General features: G+C 44.4%; 1 protein-coding gene across 1 annotated transcript in view; it reads right to left on the bottom strand.

Annotated features, from left to right (window-relative positions):
• Positions 1 to 224: 224 nt before the first annotated feature.
• The window catches only part of LOC306918180 (GDNF family receptor alpha-1-like), a gene marked incomplete at its 5' end in the record, with an annotated part of 25,173 nt that continues 1,922 nt past the window's right edge, over positions 225 to 23,475 (bottom strand). The window contains 3 exons of the mRNA XM_079531060.1: positions 225 to 3,732; positions 5,486 to 5,533; positions 16,480 to 16,658. Of these exons, the coding sequence (XP_079387186.1) occupies positions 3,577 to 3,732; positions 5,486 to 5,533; positions 16,480 to 16,658 (383 nt within the window). The remainder of the gene's footprint in view (positions 3,733 to 5,485; positions 5,534 to 16,479; positions 16,659 to 23,475) is intronic.

The raw sequence follows: 23,475 nt of genomic DNA, 5'->3' as shown, positions 1-23,475 counted from the left end.
AATGAGAGCAAGGTGGACCAGCTCATGAGTAAACACTATTTCTGAATGACTGCAGTGCAAACTTTGTAAAAATAATAGGTTCAGGAAATAAAAGAAGGCATATACACTAGAACATTGTTTCCAGCTGTCTTCCTAACTAACTAACTAACTGAATTAATGAATGAAAGAAAAGTAAAAAAAAAAATGCATGAATAAGAAGAAGACACCACATATAAGCTGTTAAGGATGATTTAACAGTTCTTTAATTATAACTTTTGTACAATAGATTTTACATTTTCACAAGCTTGAATTACGCTGTATAGCTGAAGAGGATCGAAGCATGACCCCCTCCCCATTATCATTTTCTCTGGTATTTTAAAGAACTAATGGGGATGGAGATGAATGCAAATATATTTCACTATATTCACCTTCCTGTCCAATAACAGGATGTTTTTTAATCATACGCTGAGGCTGAGCCACAGTTTGTGGTCTAAGAACCATAACGGCCACCACCCTTGGGCTAGCAGAAGCTCTTTGTGAATCATGCTGTGGTGTGGACCACTTCCACAGCATTTACATGGCATGGTTGGAAGTTCCAGGACCCATCTAGATATGACATTTGGTTTCAAATATAAAATTCATATACATGAGACGAGTTTAAGAAACATACCGCATTTGAACCTCCAAACATTCAGAGACTGTGATTATTCCCTGTTGGTTTTGAAAAGTAGTGGACTGCAATGTCCTCTATGGCCCACATTCTACTTAAACTGTCTTTATAGTTCCACCTGTGGTCAAATGAACAATAGCATCAACAAGCCTTCTGGTGCTATTGAGACACTTGTCTTTGTCCATTGTGTTGTGATTCTCATCACCAACCATAATAACAACCTCAGTACATTTTAACTAGAAACAAACAAGTTGTTTTCCCCAGGTGTAATGACATGTCAATGGCAAGCCAACAGCTACAGCAGTATCATTCAGAAAAGCATTACAATTGAAATCTACTATTTAAATATAAACTGCCTTCATATCAGCCTTTTTAAACTCAACTTATCTTTCTTTGCACAAGATGAGTAAACTCAAACAAATCAGTAAAAGATAGAAAAATAAATGGGTAAGTTACCTCCAAAAAGCAATATTACGCAACATCATAAATGGGGCTATGATACAAAGATATTATGCTATGGAAATAGTGTGGTATTATAATAAGTATAGGACAGCTACATTGATATCTTCTTATCAGATGCATTAGTATTCCATAATAATGTACATAGTGGGAGAAATATACATATGTGTATATAAAAAAACAATATTCTATCTCATTCGATGTATACTGTATCTCTGAATGACAAAATAGCTCACAATGCTCTGAAATAGAATATCAGACATTTATTTGCCCAATTATATTTTCAGCCAATACATACACACAGTACATATACCATGTAAATAACTCAGTAAATAACATGTAAATTCTACTATACATTAATCATGTTTCAAGAAGCCACAGAAACCAAGGCAGCATGTCATAAATGCTTCTGTTAATGTCCAAATGGCTGTACATGCCACGAAGATCTCTCTCTCTCTGTGTGTGTGTGTGTGTGTGTGTGTGTGTGTGTGTGTGTGTGTGTGTGTGTGTGTGTGTGTGTGTGTGTGTGTGTGTGTGTGTGTGTGTGTGTGTGTGTGTGTGTGTGTGTGTGTGTGTGTGTGTGCGTGCGTGCATGCGTGCGTTGTTGGGAGATTCATAGGAATTATTAAAAAAATCCGGGGAGAAAAAATAAAAAAGGCCAAGATCATATTTATGTTCTCACCTCAATGTGGATTGAAAGAGGGGGTGTTTTTCTATTGGATAACTCAACACAACTATGACACAAATCTGTGTCTTTTTCACAGCAATCCTCAGTGCAGACATACAAAAATGCTTCAACAATTTACATACAGAAGTCACGTGTCATGAACTGTAATGGATCAGACTCAGTTTACAAAAACGCAATGATTTTGAAGTCTCGCCCCTAATATTTTTGACAGTTTCACTGCTGAGGCAATACGACATTACACTGAGCGCATGTACAGTACAGTAAAATCCTCAGTGTTCAGTGAGTGTGTAGAAATGGACAGGTCCATTCTTACACAATCAGAGTTGATTTTGCTGTGTGGGTAGATTTTGGAGCGATGGCGTATGAACACAGGACGAGTTGAATACACAGTACAACAATAAGCCTAAGATATTTAGCCCTCAGCTCATGTTATTATAGATAGACAGCATGGCCAGCCAGGACCAGTGTGACACTCACCACACAATGTCATGCTCAGCAAAGTTTTAACAACCCCTATAAATAAGATAGGTGAAACTGCCTGGTCAAATCAGCAGCAAGTTATCCATTATCCTGTATCCTCTTCCTCTGAGAAACACTGACACTTTCGTAGACTTCTAACAATTACAAGTATGTACAATCACTATCATGAGCTGAGAGGATTCAGTTACCTACTGGTGTCCTGTTGGCGTCAAATACCACAACAATGTGCGGAGATGTGGACTGTGTGTGTGTGCATGTCTTCACCTGTGCTTTTGCATGCTGCATTGTGTGTATCAATGTGATTCAGAACAAGCGTCACTGTTAAAGCGCCTCTGAGGTTGAAGTAAGTGTTGCAAGAGCATCAATCACTTTTGAGGTCTTAGTAGAGGTCTTAACGGATCCAAAATGACGGACTCAAAATCGAATGGACTTTTTTTGTTAAATGATGAACCCTAATCCTAATTGGACCACTGGAATTCCTTCCAATATCCAGTGCTTAGTGTTTTCCTGCATCCACTCGGGTACACCACATAATGATAAATAATTCCGGGCCTGAGGTACGGTAATAAGAATTATTGACCATAATGAAACACGGACCCGAACCCGGGTCTCGGGTATTGCCATGTATTTCTGGTTTGGGTAGACCCCTGAAGACCTCTACTTTGAAGCTAAAGTTCTGTTGTCTGTCAAAACCTTCTCAAGTGCTTAGTCACATTTCTGTGACCGACAGCATCCCCATCCATTGTTTGAATTGTTAAAATGTGGAATAGCAGCTGAACACCATTATCAAAACACAGATACACCACAGATTAGACAATTAACACCTACTGTAAAAGGCTGCCCATCTGTTTTAATGCAGCCGTTAGTTACTGGAGTGGGTGGCTAGAAGCGATACTTGAGCTTCTATGTCTCTGGTGAGTCTCGATACACAAGCAGAATTGAGAAAATATCAAATATACGACCGTTTCTGAGAGCCACCTGTCTTTCTGTGTTGGTCCGAATTCTCACGATCTACATAGACTCTTTTTCGACTAACCCAAAAGGAACACTTAGCCAAACTGAGTTAACAATTAGATCACTGATTTAGCGCACAACTGCAACACAAAGATAAAGCTTCCAAAAAAACAAAAAAATTAAAACAATTCATAATAACAAAAAAGGGACAAGAAAACAGGAATACAAATTAGGAGGGAAATACAACAGGTATTAGTAACAGAGAATATAATATCTCTTTCAGCTTCTTTTTTTATACAAATATGTTCGTCAGTCCGTGGTTGTTTGTTGCTGTGAGGTGGCTAGGCTACAAGATGGCCGCCGAGGAGAGCGCTCGCAGGGTATAATACCACAGCCAGAGCAGCTGGGGAAGCAGAGGGGCCAGGCCTGGTGGAGGCCATCTTGGTACTGCTGAGTTTCTCGGGATAGCATTAGACGTGCCAGGGCCATCAATCTGAGGATCCTGTGTGAGAGAGAAAAGGTGACGTGAAAGAAAGAAAGACAGAAAGAAAGAAAGAAAGAAAGAAAGAAAGAAAGAAAAATGTTTTCTTGTACTACTAAACTTTTGGATTAAAACATTTGCATTAAAGCTACAACGGGTGTCACCAAAAAGATTATTAAAATTAATGACTTTGACACAGTATGACTATAGGGATAGAATATTAAGTGCACCTCTGTAGAAGCATATATTCGTTTTCAGTGACAAAAAAGGCTATTTTCTTAACCAAAAGGCCAAGGCATCTTCGTGTTCTATGTCAGAGAGACTGCGAGAATTCATATTGTGTGTGTTTAGAGTGCAGATGAAAATGCTAATAAAGCAGGGAGCGAACCAGTGGTTGGGTCATCTCCTCCAGACCTGTCCCTGCGTCTGCTAAATGTCAGTCCAGTGCATAACGCCGCCTTATTATGGTACAATGACATTTACAGTGAACTTTAAAAGCCACCAGATAAACAGCCATCCCATTTCAGCCTCAAAGAGTCTACAAAGACCAAGGAGATTACAAAGGCAGCCATGGTCTCATAGGGCCCAGTGACCTTTGACCCTGGGGTCAGGGGCAAAGTATGTGTTTTGGATAAATGTCTTGTCTCAAGGAGATAAGGAATGTGTCATGGTGGGGGGGACTAGGCTCTGTGGGTTGACTCCTGTCCGGGCCCCTCCTACGTCTCACCAGGTCCACTCCTGCTCTCACCAGGAGTACAGCCAGGACCTGTGCATTGCACCAGACCCCCAGCACCAGACACTTCATTCAGGAGTGGTGGATTCTTGATGGTTCTGCAGGCTCCACCTGGGCGACGGTGGTACTGCAGGCTCCGCTTGCGGCTCGAATGGCCCTCCTAAAGGCCTCATCGAAGGTTTTTTGGGCTTCCTCCTCACGGAGGATGCAGGCTGGGGCGCCAACCCATACTGCTCCCGGGGTGCCGTCTACATTCCGGCTCACCCGCCTCTCCGGTGGTCACCAGACTATACCTGGTTGTCACATAGTCTATTCCTATGAGTCACTATACATAGAATACATCGCATGGATGCACCTGGGACGTATCCTCAGTGATGTATCACTTACCCTACCTTTAACTCCACCAGACAGGTGTTTTAATTTCATATTTAACACTAAAGTAGTCAACCTATTGTTTTTCGTATACTCTCATTCTTACGGTATGTCAATTGTCAAGTGGTGCCTTAGAGTTTTTGTTAATGCCTAAACCTATAAGGTCAGAGAAAGTGTGGGCACATTGGCAAATATTGCATTTTCATCTCTTGATGAATGGTGAAACCCTGTAGAATATGTTTTAATACTTATTCTGCAATAAGCAATAACACTAAAGAGCAAGATATATCGTGATTGCAGTCCAGTATATCATGGCTATGGGTGTTGTTGGCATAACACAAAGTGGAGTGCCTTAAATTAAGCTAAGTGTATTTATATGTATACATTCACACATACCCATAATTTAATCCATCCTAACCATTAGCAGCAGTGAGCAGCCTTTCTCAAGTTCCCATGCAGGGAGCAACGCCTGCTCTAAGGCCAGTGCATTTTGGTCAAGTAGCAGGATTGACAAGATGAATTCATTAGTAGTATAATATTTATGTGTGTGTGTGTGTGTGTGTGTGTGTGTGTGTGTGTGTGTGTGTGTGTGTGTGTGTGTGTGTGTGTGTGTGTGTGTGTGTGTGTGTGTGTGTGTGTGTGTGTGTGTGCACTTTGATATGTCCTTACCACGCACAGAACACCATCAACAGTGGAGTTGGACTTCAGTTTCTGAGCCTGTGAGACAGAAACATGAATAATTTTGGTCAATATCACTGTCCCCAAACATACAAATTGCACCCGGAAATCACTTCACATTATGGCAAACAGTTCACATGCATAACGTACTGTAGACCACAGTCCATGGTGTGTTCCAGATATTCTACTCTCCCTATACAGTATCTTTGGGAAATAGCACTACACTCGTTTTTGTCACAGGCTGTAAGTCACTTGATGAATGTATTGTAATCAGTGCTCTTTGGCTTTTCTTGCAACAAGAGACACCACATTCCCAAAACAATCAAAGGCAAATGGAAACCACGAAAATGCAATTTATAAAGGTAAGAACTGTAATCACCTTGTAGATGAGGGGACAACAATACTACCTGATTAGATGAAAATGGTAATGTAACCAAAATAAAAACAGAAATGTGTGTGAATTATTTTAACCCATTAACACCTGAGGCAGACTCTACACATGCATTCTAAGTCAGTATTTCTCACACTTTCAAGGTCTTTCCAAAATGTTCATGAATAGCAGAGGTACAAGCAGCATGTGACCTTCTGCATCTGTCACTTTTGAAAAGCCAACGCAAAAAATTAAAATAATTACAGCAGTGGCGTATCCAGGAATTACGTTTTGGCCAGGCAAGATATGTTAATTGTCGTCTCCCCGCGCACAATCCTAAGTTTTAAAAGAGATATACCTGCCAGACGAGTGGGATACAAAGGCTGAAAGGCTTGCATTTACATTCCAATGGGTGATTGAGGGTCGCGCTCTACCGCAACGGCCAATCAGCTGTCCATTTTAATAGTTCTCATGTCTTGTTTTTGTCCTTTTTTTCTCATTGTATGGATTTTGGCCAGGCGAGAAATGGATTTGGACAGGCGGCCGCCTGCCCTCGCCTTATTGTAGATACGCCTCTGAATTACAGAGATGCTTTACCGGTTTTAATAATTTGCATACATTTATAATGATAATACTAATTAAATACAGTACGATAATAAAAAATATGATGAGTAATAAGACATGAATGTTCCATCTGAAAACTTGAACTCAAGTGGAATGGAAATCAAGTTAAGTCAGTAGACAAACAAATGTAAAACAAAACACCAACGCTTTGATAGAGGAGGAAATGCTTAGAACAGAAGGACAATCACACACTGATCTCATCTCAACTTCACACAACCACACATACACACATTTCTGCTCTTTCTTTCTCCTTTGCTCACACGCGCACGTGGGCATGGCTGGCGCCCACGAGCACACACAAACACATGCACGCACATACAGAATGAGGGTGTGTGAGGTAAGTTCCGCAGTGGGTGCTTTATGGTGAAAGCCCCTGAGCCGCTGGTTATTTTTGTTGCATCAGTTTGTTTTTCATCCCTATGGGTCGCATTCAATATGAATAATGTAAATAATGACACATATTATGCACGGTGCAGGGTACTTAGTATAGTATGTACAGTTAAAGCCTCACAATGTCCTAATTGTGAGCTGATAATTGAATGCTATCAAATGAATTACGAAGACATGCTTGCAAACACTGAGTTTATACAGTAGATTGTGTGTGTGTGTGTGCGTGCGTGCGTGCGTGCGTGCGTGCGTGCGTGCGTGCGTGCGTGCGTGCGTGCGTGCGTGCAAGTGAGCGTGCAAGTGAGCGTGTGTGTGTGTGTGTGTGTGTGGTATGACAGAATAATAAATGTATCCAGAGAGTAGTCTCAGACCAAAAGCAGGGATGTTCTGCATCAGGCAGAGGTAGAGCTAGTGGAAGAGAGAAATACTTTATAAAAAAAAACACTTTTCCTTCGGGACAAAATTGCACGTAGAAAATGCTGTGGTGGAACTAAGGATAAATCATAGTGAATTTGCAGGCCTCTACATAAAGATTAGTGATTCAAACAGGCTCTTTACCTCAGGAGTACAAAGACTGAAGCGAACGGTTTCTAATGACCGGCAACAATCAATTATTTTCTTAGTGATTATACCATCAATGACTCTTTCAATTAATCAAATAATGTTGAAATCCATTCATCAACAAATTGACACGAAAAGAAAATCTAATTGATTAGCCTGATGAACCACTTGAGCCCTATTTTATACTTCAGCATACAATGGTGCCGTGCATAAATATCTACAACTCGCAGTTTTTTAAAATAAAAAACATGAAAAATGTCTGCATCTAAATACATTTGTATAAGCAATTAAATTGATTACTTCAAATAAGTAAGTTGCACCCCTAGGGCTGTATTTTGCGTGTCTTAAGTACCAGGTCTTATTACTTAACTTAAGACCTGGAGGCGTGGTCAATGCTCTTTGGCCACTCAGAATAGCCAAATGGCATTGATCATGCCTCCAGGTCTTAAGTTAAGTATAAAGACCTGGTACTTAAGACACGCAAAATACAGCCCCTAGTTTCTAAGCCTTCTATGAAGAAGTTTCATCTGCATCTGAGTCCTAGAGGTGTTGATAGTACGATGATGTGTTTTCATATTGCAGATTGCAAAGCAGAGCGTTGTGGTGATTATCTTAGCTCGAGATGTTTCCTTAAGCGATATACTATAATTAGTGTGGCATATCAAAAAACCTGGGATGTTTAGTTCACGTAATTGAAATTGCCCTTGATCATGATCATGATTCTGAGAAAGCCAGTTCTGTTCGTATAATTATGAACTTCCATCTGGTACTGCACTATGATAATGCAGATGTTTTGTTTCCTATAGTTCTGGTACTGCACTATGATAATGCAGATGTTTTGTTTCCTATATAGTTCTGGTACTGCACTATGATAATGCAGATGTTTTGTTTCCTATAGTTCTGGTACTGCACTATGATAATGCAGATGTTTTGTTTCCTATATAGTTCTGGTACTGCACTATGATAATGCAGATGTTTTGTTTCCTATAGTTCTGGTACTGCACTATGATAATGCAGATGTTTTGTTTCCTATAGTTCTGGTACTGCACTATGATAATGCAGATGTTTTGTTTCCTATAGTTCTGGTACTGCACTATGATAATGCAGATGTTTTGTTTCCTATAGTTCTGGTACTGCACTATGATAATGCAGATGTTTTGTTTCCTATAGTTCTGGTACTGCACTATGATAATGCAGATGTTTTGTTTCCTATAGTTCTGGTACTGCACTATGATAATGCAGATTGTTTCCTATAGTTCTGGTACTGCACTATGATAATGCAGATGATTTGTTTCCTATAGTTCTGGTACTGCACTATGATAATGCAGATGTTTTGTTTCCTATAGTTCTGGTACTGCACTATGATAATGCAGATGATTTGTTTCCTATAGTTCTGACGCACCCAGCGATTTCAAAGATGAAACTAAACAATCTGTTATTCAATAAACACGCTGCAGTATCTAATCTCCACATGCAAACCGATTTCATTTCCCAGAACCAAAGATGGCTGGCTCTTGCTCTTGCGTGTTTGTCCACGTGACTGACACCTGCTCTGTTGCCCGTTTGCTTCTAAAAAGTCACATTAGCATATGCGTTTGATTTCCATATTTGTCTGGGGCGCTTCGCTTTGGAGTCAACTATATTCATAAGAACAGTCTGACTTTGCCCAAGGGCCTTGTGGCCATGTATTTATGAGTAGCCTATAGCCTTGCGCTTGTGTGTGTGCGCGTGTGTGTGCGCGTGTGTGTGTGTGTGCGTGCGTTCTGGCAATTGTGTGTGTACTGTAGGATGTTAACAGTGGGTAGGGTGTGTTGGTGGGCTGTTGTTGCTTGTTTGTAGTGAGAGAACTCACTACAAGAGAGAACTTGACTGCATTTCCAAGCCAAATTTAAGACGAATCACAACCATATCACACAAAAACAACATACTGAGGAAGCGAGACAGACAGACAGACAGACAGACAGACAGACAGACAGACAGACAGACAGACAGACAGACAGACAGACACAGAGAAAGGGAGACAGAGAGAGAGAGAGTCTGATGTCAGTATCTTCCCTTGTGTTTTGGTTTGTTTCCCTCTCCTTCCGTGGACTCACTGTGTGTGTGTGTGTGTGTGTGTGTGTGTGTGTGTGTGTGTGTGTGTGTGTGTGTGTGTGTGTGTGTGTGTGTGTGTGTGTGTGTGTTTCCCTTCATCCAGCTCAGTTGCCTTCAACCAGCTCCATCACCTCCCTCGGCCGACAGCTGCCATCCATCCGCTCGTCACCTCTCCTGCATATAAACCCTGACTCTTCTTCACCCACTTCACCTCAACTCAGTGGCTCAGGGGTAGAGTGACTGGATGGGAATCGCAGGGTTCCCTGTTCGAACCCGTGCTCCCCCAGAGTTAGTGTCGAAGTGTCCTTGAGCAAGACACTGAACCCCTAATTGCTCCTGATGTGCAGGTTGGTGCCTTGCATGGTTTCCTCCTGCATCAGTGTGTGAATGGGTGAATGTAATGCACAATCTCTATAAAGCGCCTTGGATAAAGGCGCTATATAAAATGCACCATTTATTGTCACATCGTTTTGTTGATTCAGCTCCAGCGGTAATACGTGACACGCTTCATTCACACCTCCAGGTTAGTAATTCGTTGTTGGTGTTTGTTTCCAAGATTGTGTGCTGTAACTCTCTGTCCTTTTGTCCTCAGGATCACTCCTCCATATGCCTGCCCGCCCGCCTGCCAGTCAACCTGCCCACGTACTGTACGTCATTCCATCATCGCTCCTCAACTCACAGCCATGCATCCTCCACAAATAAACTACTTGAACCCTATCATCGCATCCCTAGTCTTGGAATCCTAGCATAGACCGCTTCTGGACTCCGTTCAATGAAGTATGTAGTACACACAGTAGGATTTAACCACTTGAACCCCAGCATCCTTAATTCTGGGACTGGGAGGAACATTTGGCAAAAACAGTCGATGCACAAGCTCACAACGTGGCGCGACGCGTTGTGAGCTTGCAGATCGGCTATTTCTGCTGTAACTCCGGTCTGTTTCATAAGATCAGAGGGTGTTTAACCCATTTTGGGCGGGAACCCCTTTTGGTGTTTTAAACATTATGTTATAATTTAGCTATTGAAAAATAGCAGATCTACAAGCTCCTACGACCTACGAGCTTGTAGGTCTGCTATTTTTGAAGAAAAAAAAAAGTGGCACAAATTTGGAATATATCTTTTTTCAGTCTTTAACGTTTTTAATTCAAATCTTTGCCTCTGGGGGGGTCCCTGGAACAACATATTTTCAGATGGGGCCGGAGGCATATTACATATAATTTTTGGGGTCCTTGATATGAAATATTGAGCACCACGGATATAGACATTTTTTATTTTTTCGACGTCAGGCCTAAAGTGGTTAAGTGGTTAAAGCTCACCTCCCTGCGTTTGTGTTCACTCTGAGCTCTGCAACGTCTGAGCGATGCACGCAGCAGCCTGGGGGTAGGTGTGTGAACACCTACCCCTACTGAGCGATGCACGCAGCAGCCTGGGGGTAGGTGTGTTCACTCTGAGCTCTGCAACGTCTGAGCGATGCACGCAGCAGCCTGGGGGTAGGTGTGTGAACACCTACCCCTACTGAGCGATGCACGCAGCAGCCTGGGGGTAGGTGTGTGAACACCTACCCCTACTGAGCGATGCACGCAGCAGCCTGGGGGTAGGTGTGTTCACGCAGCAGCCTGGGGGTAGGTGTGTTCACGCAGCAGCCTGGGGGTTGGTGTGTTCACGCAGCAGCCTGGGGGTAGGTGTGTTCACGCAGCAGCCTGGGGGTAGGTGTGTTCACGCAGCAGCCTGGGGGTAGGTGTGTGAACACCTACCCCTACTGAGCGATGCACGCAGCAGCCTGGGGGTAGGTGTGTGAACACCGACAGGCAGCAGCCTGGGGGTAGGTGTGTGAACACCGACACGCAGCAGCCTGGGGGTAGGTGTGTGAACACCGACACGCAGCAGCCTGGGGGTAGGTGTGTGAACACCGACACGCAGCAGCCTGGGGGTAGGTGTGTTCACGCAGCAGCCTGGGGGTAGGTGTGTTCACGCAGCAGCCTGGGGGTAGGTGTGTGAACACCGACAGGCAGCAGCCTGGGGGTAGGTGTGTGAACACCGACATGCAGCAGCCTGGGGGTAGGTGTGTGAACACCGACATGCAGCAGCCTGGGGGTAGGTGTGTGAACACCGACATGCAGCAGCCTGGGGGTAGGTGTGTGAACACCGACATGCAGCAGCCTGGGGGTAGGTGTGTGAACACCGACATGCAGCAGCCTGGGGGTAGGTGTGTGAACACCGACAGGCAGCAGCCTGGGGGTAGGTGTGTGACACGCAGCAGCCTGGGGGTAGGTGTGTGAACACCGACAGGCAGCAGCCTGGGGGTAGGTGTGTGACACGCAGCAGCCTGGGGGTAGGTGTGTGAACACCGACATGCAGCAGCCTGGGGGTAGGTGTGTGAACACCGACAGGCAGCAGCCTGGGGGTAGGTGTGTGACACGCAGCAGCCTGGGGGTAGGTGTGTGAACACCGACAGGCAGCAGCCTGGGGGTAGGTGTGTGAACACCGACAGGCAGCAGCCTGGGGGTAGGTGTGTGAACACCGACATGCAGCAGCCTGGGGGTAGGTGTGTGAACACCGACAGGCAGCAGCCTGGGGGTAGGTGTGTGAACACCGACATGCAGCAGCCTGGGGGTAGGTGTGTGAACACCGACAGGCAGCAGCCTGGGGGTAGGTGTGTGACACGCAGCAGCCTGGGGGTAGGTGTGTGACACGCAGCAGCCTGGGGGTAGGTGTGTGAACACCGACATGCAGCAGCCTGGGGGTAGGTGTGTGAACACCGACAGGCAGCAGCCTGGGGGTAGGTGTGTGAACACCGACAGGCAGCAGCCTGGGGGTAGGTGTGTGAACACCGACAGGCAGCAGCCTGGGGGTAGGTGTGTGAACACCGACAGGCAGCAGCCTGGGGGTAGGTGTGTGAACACCGACAGGCAGCAGGTTTGGAGGCGCAGGCAGGGGCCGTTTCCCTTTAAGCTCTTAAAACAGAGTGTCTCCCTGGGAGCCTGGGAGCCTCTTCCCCCTGCCATCCAGACGATAGAACACCTTCCACTGCTTCGCTCCTCTCCCTGCACTTTTGATTTGTTTCTTTCAAGCCTCACTGTGCACAGTAAATGTATTGTTGTTGTGACTGCTGCTGAGCTGTCACTGGCAGGAAGTGGACGGGTTCTGAGTCAAAGACCTTTGCTTATTACTGTGAGTGTTTGTCTCAGTGTGTGTGTGTGTGTGTGTGTGTGTGTGTGTGTGTGTGTGTGTGTGTGTGTGTGTGTGTGTGTGTGTGTGTGTGTGTGTGTGTGTGTGTGTGCGCTTGTGCAATTGTTAGGAAGAGAGAAGAGAGTTGTCTGACAGACTTGTCCACAGAGTGAGTCATTGCAAAAACATAGTCTGTCTTGATAGCCTGCACGCACGGACGCACACGCACACGCACACGCGCACACACACACACACACACACACACACACACACACACACACACACACACACACACACACACACACACACACACACACACACACACACACACACACACACACACACACACACACACACACACACACACACACACACACAGGCGATTGTGGCGAATTATATTCGTTAATAAAGAGAGAGCTGTAAAGGGGATATTGTCTATGGTCAGTAACTCAGTATGGTGTGTATATCATTCATTCATTTTTTTTTAACCATAGAGTTAATTAATATGGGCCGTGTAATGTGGCGCGAAGACGCTATAGGCAGTAATACAATGTAACCAACATGCGCAAGCATTTAAGAAAAATGGGTTTTAATTGTCGGGTAACGGAAAGAGAGAGAGAGAGAGATTCACAGTTTCCTTCTATTCTCTAAAATCTGTGCGCACACCTTTGTGCACAAGTCATAGACCGTGACGGACTATGGATGGAGTATGCAGATGTGCTGTTTATGCCTGTGCTTTGTGGCCGTGACACGTCACTGACTTTACCTCTGCGTTTTCAACCCAACTTTGTGGGTCGAAAAACTAATAGTGAGCAGTTCTACAAGCTCACAACGCGTCACATCGCAACGTAAAATGTCACCAGTGCTGTAAACTATGTACCAATTAAGCTAATATTCTCAAAGCATCTAAGGGGATGTTAAGCTTTAGTGCAGCGCCACTCAACCCGCGGCCCGCGGGCCGCATGCGGCCCGCACAACATGTCTGTGCGGCCCGTCATGATCATACCAATATAATTTAAATATTCATTCATGTCGATTTACAAGTCCACCAACACTGCATCCACGACGCGTTGAGCATTTGTAGATCGGCTGGCTTCGGTAGCCTACACAACACCGTCGCAAGAGGAAGTGCAACAAGTTACAGACAGAGCGCGTACAGAAAACAGCATGTCAACAACATGGCCAAACCAAAAACCAAGCTTGCAGATGGTGTTTCAGGAAAGTGTCCGAAGAAGTGTTTGTGGAAGAAAAAAAACAAGTCAGTAATTGTGCCAGAGGCCAGTTGCCATCGCAAAATGTGACGATAGCTATTAAGCGTCAGTGTGTCACCATAATGCACTTCACAGACCTGTAGCAACATAAGAAAAGACAAAATCCGCTCTCTTATTGCAGCCTTGCATGGGCAACAAAATAAACTGAGAGTCGGCTAAGGAAAGTGACAGGAGGATCTCAGAGGCATCATTCAAAGTAGCTGGAATGTGGCGAGAAGCCGCGGACCTTTCACTGAAGGGGAGCTGATTTAAGCATAGTTGGCTGGACGCTAATCAGCGACTCAATTTGTGCGGATTTTAAAAACAGACGGCGACATATCTAAACTGCAGCTTTCTGATTCAACCCTCCTGCCGTTTTAAGTAATTTTCTCTCCCTCCCTGAGCTCCCTCCCTCTCTCCCTCTCTCTCTCTCTCTCTCTCTCTCTCTCTCTCTCCCTCCCCCACTCCCTCCCGAGTATCTCTCTCTCCGCCACTCCCTCCCGAGTCTCTCTCTCTCTCTCTCTCTCCCTCCCCCACTCCCTCCCGAGTATCTCTCTCTCCGCCACTCCCTCCCGAGTCTCTCTCTCTCTCTCTCTTGAATGGAGCCTGTTTCTCCCTCCCGAGTCTCTCTCTCTCTCTCTCTCTCTCGCTCTCTCTCTCTCTCTCTCCCTCGCTCTCTCTCTCTCCCTCCATCACTCCCTCCCAAGTCTCTCTCTCTCTCTCTCTCTCTCTCTCTCTCTCTCTCTCTCTCTCTCTCTCTCTCTCTCTCTCTCTCTTGAATGGAGCCTGTTTCTCGATTTGGAATCTACTATTTATGTTCAGAGAGCATTATTATCATTATATCCAGAGAGCCTGAAACCCAGAAATTAGGAACAAGTTATGGTTGTTTCCAAAACTGTATTTTAGGTCGCTATAGTAGCCTATGTCTGTACCAGTCCATGATAATGTGATATGGCTTAATTGTGTGTCGTGTCGGGGACTGCCCATAAGTCAGACATCCCGTTAGTCAGCCCTGTGTGGATGGCTAAATGTGCCTGCCTGCCGCACTACTCTGTCACTATTGGATTTTAATACTGAGAGTTGGAGGAGGACACAGTATCACACGTAGGATCAGACCCTTTTTCACAGAGGAGTCTGACAAGCTTATCCAAGTCTCAATCCTTTCCAGGCTTGACTATTGAAAGTCCACCGGCATGCTCACTCAAACCCCTTCAACAGAATGCAGCGGCATGCCTCCCTACACTTCCATGCCTTGCCCCTCCTGTGCTCCCCTTCTGTGCTCCCTTCAGACAGTGGCCTCTGGTTGCTGCTCAGTGCTCACCCAGTCAAAGCACTGATGTGCTACAAGGCAGTCAGGACATGATCCAACCCTACACCCCTTCCTGGCTGCACACTTAGATATAGCACTCCTCAGTACTTGTATCCCGTCATGTCACCTATTTTATTTATTTTTTAGAGGCTGGTTATACTATGGAGATGTATGTTGGTTACTTGTTCACATACGGTACGTTACTGTAGGCTATATTGTGTGTATGTTAATTAGATATGATGTTGTTTAGACAGAAGTTATGTTTGATGTTTACCTGTCATCCTAGTTACTTTGTAGCACTACATTGTTTTCTGTGCACTTATATGACCTTTTACCCTGTTATTTGTTGACCAGGCTTTATGCCACTTACTTTTGTAATACCAATTGTAAATTGGTATGATTACATATTAAATACCTTGGTTTGACATTGGAGATTAACAAGAAAGTGAATCGGGCCCTTCTGTTTATGCAGTATCATAATGCCATGGCTTCCCTAAATATTTGCACTTAGTCTCCTCGTAATTATTCCTGACTAGTGGCACTTTCACCACAGTTTAGGTTTATCTGCTGGACAGCCTCTTTCAACAGCCAAATGACTGCTGAATGATCAAAACATTTAGTTTTGATCTCTGTTCCTTTGTTGGGAGTTACACTGAACTCTGGTTGAGGGACAGTATAGCACGACTGTGCCTCCCAACAAGCTGGCTCCATGCTGGTGTTTGACATTCAGAATGGAATTTATCACAGAGCCGCACTCACAGGTAGACTTACAGTTGGAGGCCATCGATATTGTCCTTTTCTTTTTGCTGAGGTTTGCGTGATCTGCGCAAAAGGACAGTTAACCCATTTTGGGCGGGAACCCCTTTTGGTGTTTTAAACATTATGTTATAATTTAGCTATTGAAAAATAGCAGATCTACAAGCTCATAGCGCGCCACCGAGTGGCGCGCTACGAGCTTGTAGGTCTGCTATTTTTGAAAAATCGTGAAAATATTTATTTCAGAAAACTGGAGGATTTAGATTCTAAATCCTCCAGTTTTCTGAAATAAATATTTCAGAATATTTAAAAATCCTTCTAAATTTTAGAAGGATTTTTTAAAATTTTGAGGTCAGGCCTAAATGGGTCAAATGATAAGGGACAATATCGGTGGCACCCAACTGTACATCTGCAGCCACAGACAGACAAACAAATACATGGGCAGACAGATACAAAACATTCTAACCTGCAGGCTGCCACAGAAGTGGTAGAAGCCGTCGGTGTTGATGTGGTTGTCGATGGTGTTGGGGCTACGCTCGCGGCTCCTCTGGTATGGGGTGGTGGTGGAGGTGGTGGTCTGCACTGGAGGCATGGGCTGCCACACCCCCACATCGGTTCCGTTCCCAAATGCCTGGATGGCCTTACCTAGAGACAGATAGTTTTGTGAAATTCAGAGAAATACATAAAATACCTCATCCCACATAGTAGTGGTGAGTCAGCCAAGTGAAACAACAAATACATTAGAAGCAGGGGTATCTGGGTGGTAAAGTACCTGTCCACCTCTGTGGAGACTGGGAATCCTTCACAGTGCCTCCCTAAGTGGGGCACTCCAACAAACACAACTTGTGGCTGTGTTTGCAAGTTGGGCAGTGAGCAGGGGACTATATTGACCCCTACAGGTTGGTCGGGGCACCTGCAGCAGGGGATAGAACTGGGAGGGATAGCATGTTCCTCTGCACACTTTACGCTTTCCCAGTGAAACTCTGCAGGTGAAAAGCAGTGTTGCCAACTCTCGTGAGAGAAATAAGCCAACCCATTTCCAAAAAACAGCCAACTCTTGCAAGAGAAATAAAGCCAAATCTCCCCACGAAAAACAAGCCAAAACAAGCCAAAATATATGGCAATATAATCCTAATGAAAAACATTTGACGCATTTATCATTATAAATACTATGTATGTCTATTGTCTATGTTAATTAATGTTTTGGTCATTCATTATACTAATTAGCCTAACATTGGCCACATAGGCCTACTTTAGCTGAATTTTGTATTTCTTCCCCCCTATTTAACAACATGCTTCATTGTCGTAATGACTTGAGGGAGGCGTGTGTGGGTGTGTATGTATGTATGTATGTATGTGTGTGCGTGCGTGCGTGCGTGGGAGGGCCCAACAAGCCCAATAAAACGCAACTCGCGACTAGGGGGAAAAAAATAAGCCAAAAGTCGCGGGAAATAAGCGGACTTGGCAACCCAGGCTGAGGTGAAAAGAAGCAGCTGCCACTGCATGTGTATCGGAGGAGACGTGTGGTTGTCTACACCCCAACGGTACAGGTAGGAGACGTGTGGTTGTCTACACCCCAACGGTACAGGTAGGAGGAGACGTGTGGTTGTCTACACCCCAACGGTACAGGTAGGAGGAGACGTGTGGTTGTCTACACCCCAACGGTACAGGTAGGAGACGTGTGGTTGTCTACACCCCATTTTAAAAATTAAAAACTAAACTAAACAGTTAGGTAGGACTGTAGGACAGGTCAATGTTGTTGACCTGTTATTCTCATTGGAGGATACAAAAAAATAGCCTATATAATATATTTATATTTGAGAATCAAGCAAATTTTATATTTTATCGTCATTCATACAGTATGAATGTACCCCATAACATCTCTCTCTCTCCCTCTCCCTCTCTCTCTCTCTCCCCCCCCCCCCCTCTCTCTCTCTAGGCCGTATAAATAATCTGCAGTGGAAGGCTGTCTGATTGCAGGTGTCAAACTTTTGCACATGTATGAAGGCTCATGAATGTTTCATAACATCATTTAATTTTGTCTTTAGCCACTAGCTCTGGCTTAATATCAATTGCATACGGATCGGGGCAATGAGCTAAAGTTCTTTGCTGTGAACTAATCCAATTTGCCTTTCACATCAAACATATATCTAGGGTAAAGAGTACAGTTTGCCAGCTTTTGATTTGGGGTATCCATTAAAACAGTGTCACGCGTTGAGCCTGGCATACTCCCCATAATTGCAGGTGAGTTAGAAGGTACTTAGAACCCTAAGTAGGCCTGTGACTGTCTATTATGTAGACGTGATGACAAAACCGGAATGCTGACATGGCTATTTACCGCTGCAGTCCATTAGTGGACCTATTAATAGCCTGCTACGACTTTGAAGTTAAAGAAACACATACACACACACCTACTGTAGTATATATGCACACATATTATGCACCAGGCCGTTAGAAAATAATGATCTTCCTTTGTTCCAGGGTCAGTGAATCCATTTTAAGTGACCCTAACACTGAAGAAATAGAATAGATATTTGCATAGGCTCCTTAACCCCACTGATATATTCATGCATGTGCAAAATCGGACAGCCCATTTTTTGTGTGACACGCATGCACCTTGTGGCACACTGTGACACGCATGCACCTTGTGGCACACTGTTGCCCCTAGTATTGCCCCTATGGAGGGCACAATGGTGGCCAGTGGTGGAAAGTAACTAATTACATTATTTCTATATTGCAGTATTGATTATTTTACATCAAGTAAAAAATGAGAGTACATTTTCCACCACTGATGCAGGTAAAACCCTAGTGATCTGGTAATGGATCCTCTGGCTTTTAAATATTCAGTGAGCCTGCGCTCCCTGTCGGGAGCAGTAGAGGGTTGATGAGGACATTCATAGTGCAGAGCTCCTCTGCTTCTCCAAACAAACACTCATTACGCTGTGTGCACGTGTGTTTATGGTGGTGGCAAGCCACAAGTCTAACCCCGGGATGCAAGGAGTGTGTGTGTGTGTGTGTGTGCGCGAGCGTGCGTTTGTTTGCCTGATGTTTGTGCGATGCATGTGCGCGCATGTCTGTGCTGGTGAGTTACAGTGATGAGTTAAATGTCTATTATTCAGATGATGACACATCTTCACATCTTGGTGATTCTCTTTTATTGTTACCCTGTAAGATATCTCGAGGGAAAGACAAACACGTCCTGTGCCTTTAAAGTTGACTGAATATGAACACACACACACACACACACACACACACACACACACACACACACACACACACACACACACACACACACACACACACACACACACACACACACACACACACACACACACACACACACACACACACACACACACACACACACACCAATAGCTCTGCTTTTATCTTGGCCAGTGAAGAAAACACTGTACTGTACATTAGTGATATGTACAGTGTTGGCCTTCTACAGTATATCATGGAGCCTGTATTTTGTTTTACCTAAGGACTGTAGGTTATTAACATCAATTTCCAATAATGGCCTGTTCACAAGCTCCAGACCAAATCTTTGATCTTTCTGATGTGACCCTCTCTCACACATCCTGAGTGTAAATTTAAGAGTGACTAGTACAAAAATGTAACCAAGGGTCCATTCGGTTACATTTGAACACATAATAAGCCTGTGACACCACACTATAGGACCTTAAAAGGCACCCTAATTTCAATTCAATTCAAACTTTAGACTCAGGTCCATAAGCACGGTACAACAACATAAAAGAAACACGGCATTAAAATATGTAAAATAAATAGTACATAACTTGACCCACAGGCAGAACATACAGGGATTTTAACCAGTGTATAGTACCCTTAGTCTGGATGTACAGCGAGAACAGCTCATATTATGCCTTGTGGGGGCCACAATTATACTGTTTTCAGATACATCCAGCCGTTGCATGAACTTGAACATTAGATCTCTTAAAAGTGCTTTAAAAGTCCTCAGTCCTCCTAAGTATCTGTATAACATCATATTGGGTGGTCCCTGCTAATTCCCATCCCTAATGCACGCCATAATTAGTACAGAAATAGTGTGTATAGTAAGTAAGCCTTGCCGAGCTATGAGGCCCATAGGGCAGGAGGAGCCTATATCCTGTTTCTGTAGCGTGAGGCAGCTTGATGTACAAGTACACTCCCTGGATGTGACGCTACCAGGGACTTACCCCCAATCCAACCCTGGATGCTGAGTGCCAAGCAGGGAGGCACTGGGTCCCATTTTCAGAGTCTTTGGTATATGACCCGGCTGGAGATCGAACCCCGACCTCCCAGGGCGGACACTCTAACCACTGTATGTGTACAGCTAGTGCTATTTCGTAGGGGTGGGACGATATGGGTTCCTCACGATACGATATATATCGCGATATTAGGCCCTCGATAACGATAATATCACGATATTCGATATATTGCGATATTTGCGATATATCGATATATTGTATGAAATTTCATCAACGATATATCACGATATCTGCAACTACAAAATACTTGGAACTGAAAAAATGCAGCATTTTGTATTCCCACAAAGCTGTTTGGAGACTTTGGACAAATCACCATCCAGTAATTCAGTACTTCTGGTTGCTGTGGAATCTGAGTGGGATTTGCTTTATTTTAGCTGTCATTTCCTCCTTTTCTAAACATGTTGTTCATCACTTCATTATGAACAACATTTCAAATTTCAAAAAAAAAAGAAGAAAAAAAAGGGGGGGGGTTCCGATATCGATATTTTAATAAAAAATATCGATTATTTATCGCGGGAGGACGTATCGATATATATCGCCATATCGATATTTCAGCACACCCCTACTATTTCGTAGCTACTAATGCTCCCATCTGATTTCAAAGAGAATGCTAAATGCCAGTTTCCACTGAAATGAAACTTGAATGCAACCTCCGTCAACACAAACTTCTGGCAGTATTTGTAAAAGAAAAAGAAACCCAGACTGTTCAATTCATGAAAGTATTAGAGCATAAAGCAATCTAGTCAAAAGGGCATAGCCTGAGACATTAGCCATTTTAGTTCCTGGCAGGCACCACTAATACATCACTATAGTACATACAGTACGTCACCTGTGGTACAGACACAGAATGTCATGGAAACAAAGTCAATAACACTGCTGATTCTTTCACACACACGCACACACATGCACACATACACACCGTCATATACTGTACGTACACACATGCAGGATCAGCCACAAAGTATTAATGACAACAGCGTTCTCTTGCCCTTGTAGAGAATCAAACAGTGTGGTGTGTTTGAACAAACATGATACCATCATATTGCTGTGTGTGACATTTACTGTGCAGTCCATTATGAATGTTGGCGCTTGGATCAGTTGACTCCCAGCAGATAAAGAGCAAAATCCTTTAGACCCTTAAAGGTCCATTTCCCTTACGGAGCTATGTGTGTGGGTAGCTGGCTGGCTGGCTTAACCTGACTCCGCCAGATGGGGCAGTAGAGAGTACACTGGGTCCCCCCCTCCTGCTCCCATCTGGGAACTCTCAGGCAGACTTGATGCTCCGGCCACAAAACGGCCTGGCCAATCAGCGGCAGCTAGAGGCGGGATCAACTCAAGGCATACACAGTGCTGCGGCCGGGCATCAAGTCTGCCTGAGAGTTCCCAGATGGGAGCAGGAGGGGGGAGCCCAGTGTACTCTCTGCTGCCCCATCTGGCGGAGTCAGGTTATGGCTGGCTGGGTATGAGCACGAAAACAGCATGGTTGTTTTTCACCACCTGTGCGCAACCTAACGCACACACAAACACACACGCACATATTAACTGTATATATGATGCTTTCGGGTTTGCCAGTACAGTACAGTGACAGTACAGTACTGTACAGTAGAGGGACCGCCACACGGTAACTCTGTCATTTCTCAACCGTTTCGGACGCGGGGCGGCACGCCGGAACCGACCCGGCCCCCTGGGCGCGTTCCTGGGGGTCTGGAACTCCCCCCTGGGGACCCCCACATGGTAACTCTGTCATTTCTCTACCGTTTCGGACGCGGGACGGCTGGCCGGAACCGGGCCGGCACCCTGGGTGTGTTCCTGTGGGTCTGGAACCCCCACACGGAGTTGCACGACTCACTTCACACAGGTGTGATTTTTTACACTCTCAAGCGTTAAGTGAACACTCAGGATTTCACTGTGTAATGAGACGTTTTAACTAATTAAATCCGGGAAATGTGTCAGTTTATACTGTACTTTGGAAAGATATCCAAGTCACTTCGTGCTGCATGAGCTATATCTTTTTACTTCTTCCTTTTCTTTTCTTTTTTATCGTGAATTTGTGCAAATATTTGAATATATACTGTACATTCTTTTAAAGCTTTTTTAAAGCAGTTTTAAGCTCACATCTTTGCTTCTGGGGGTCCCTGGAATAACATATTTTGAGATGGGGGTCAAATACATATAATTTCGCAGGTCCATGACATGAACATTTTTGAGAACCACTGAATAGCAACATTACGTTTTTCAGAAAACTGTTAGGATTTAGAAGACATGTGTAGAATCGGCCTCAGGCCTAAATGTTTTCTATGCGTCCTCTTGGCACAGCCAAATTCAACAAACGTGACGGGTGTCACATAGGAAAAGTGCTACGGCAGAAAAGTGCATGTCTCTAGTCTGTCCCTGGCCCCTTTTCCACCAGGGTTGAACTGGCCCAGTTCTTAGTCCATGAGCCAGAGCCCCAAAATTGGAAAGTTAATTATGAATTGAGTGGGCAAAATCATACCTATATTAAATTGTATATTACAACTATTCCACAATCTCCGAATGCTATATAGAATCTGGAACTACACCTCCTAAAATCCGAGTAAGGAAGCTGGCCTTTCCGTTCAAGAAAATATTTTTTTTTTTTCTATTTCTGCTAAGCAGCAAGCTATATATGCTATATATGCTATATATTAGGATACATTTGTGCGACTGTAAAGACGAAACGGAACTGGATGAGAGACTTCACTTCCGCTTTATCGCTTACTCATGAGCAGAGCTTCCATGCTCCAGACTGTATGACGGAAGCATTTGAAAAAACAGTCTGGCCACGCGAGACTACTGGAAGTGTACGAGAATAGGAGGAACAATGGGGGGGGGGGGGGGGGGGGGGGGAGAGAGAGAGAGAGAGAGAGAGAGAGAGAGAGAGAGAGAGAGAGAGAGAGAGAGAGAGAGAGAGAGAGAGAGAGCGAGAGAGAGAGAGAGAGAGAGAGAAGCTTGTCATATAGTGGAGTGTTATTCCTCCGCTGGGGTCCCCAGAGAGAAGGTAAAGTGAGTAATGGATGGAGAGAGAGGCAGTACAGACAGTACAGCTTAACCCACATGATGATCCAACACACGAACACACACATAAACACACATGTACGCAGATTAAACACAAACATACTGTATGCACGCACGTACGCACACATACATTAAAACATGCACTCAGACATGCAGAA

The sequence above is a fragment of the Electrona antarctica genome (assembly GCF_951216825.1).
Source record: "Electrona antarctica genome assembly, contig: scaffold_174, whole genome shotgun sequence".
In the NCBI taxonomy this organism is placed as follows: Eukaryota; Metazoa; Chordata; class Actinopteri; order Myctophiformes; family Myctophidae; genus Electrona; species Electrona antarctica.
This window is presented reverse-complemented; position numbering and strand designations above follow the sequence as displayed.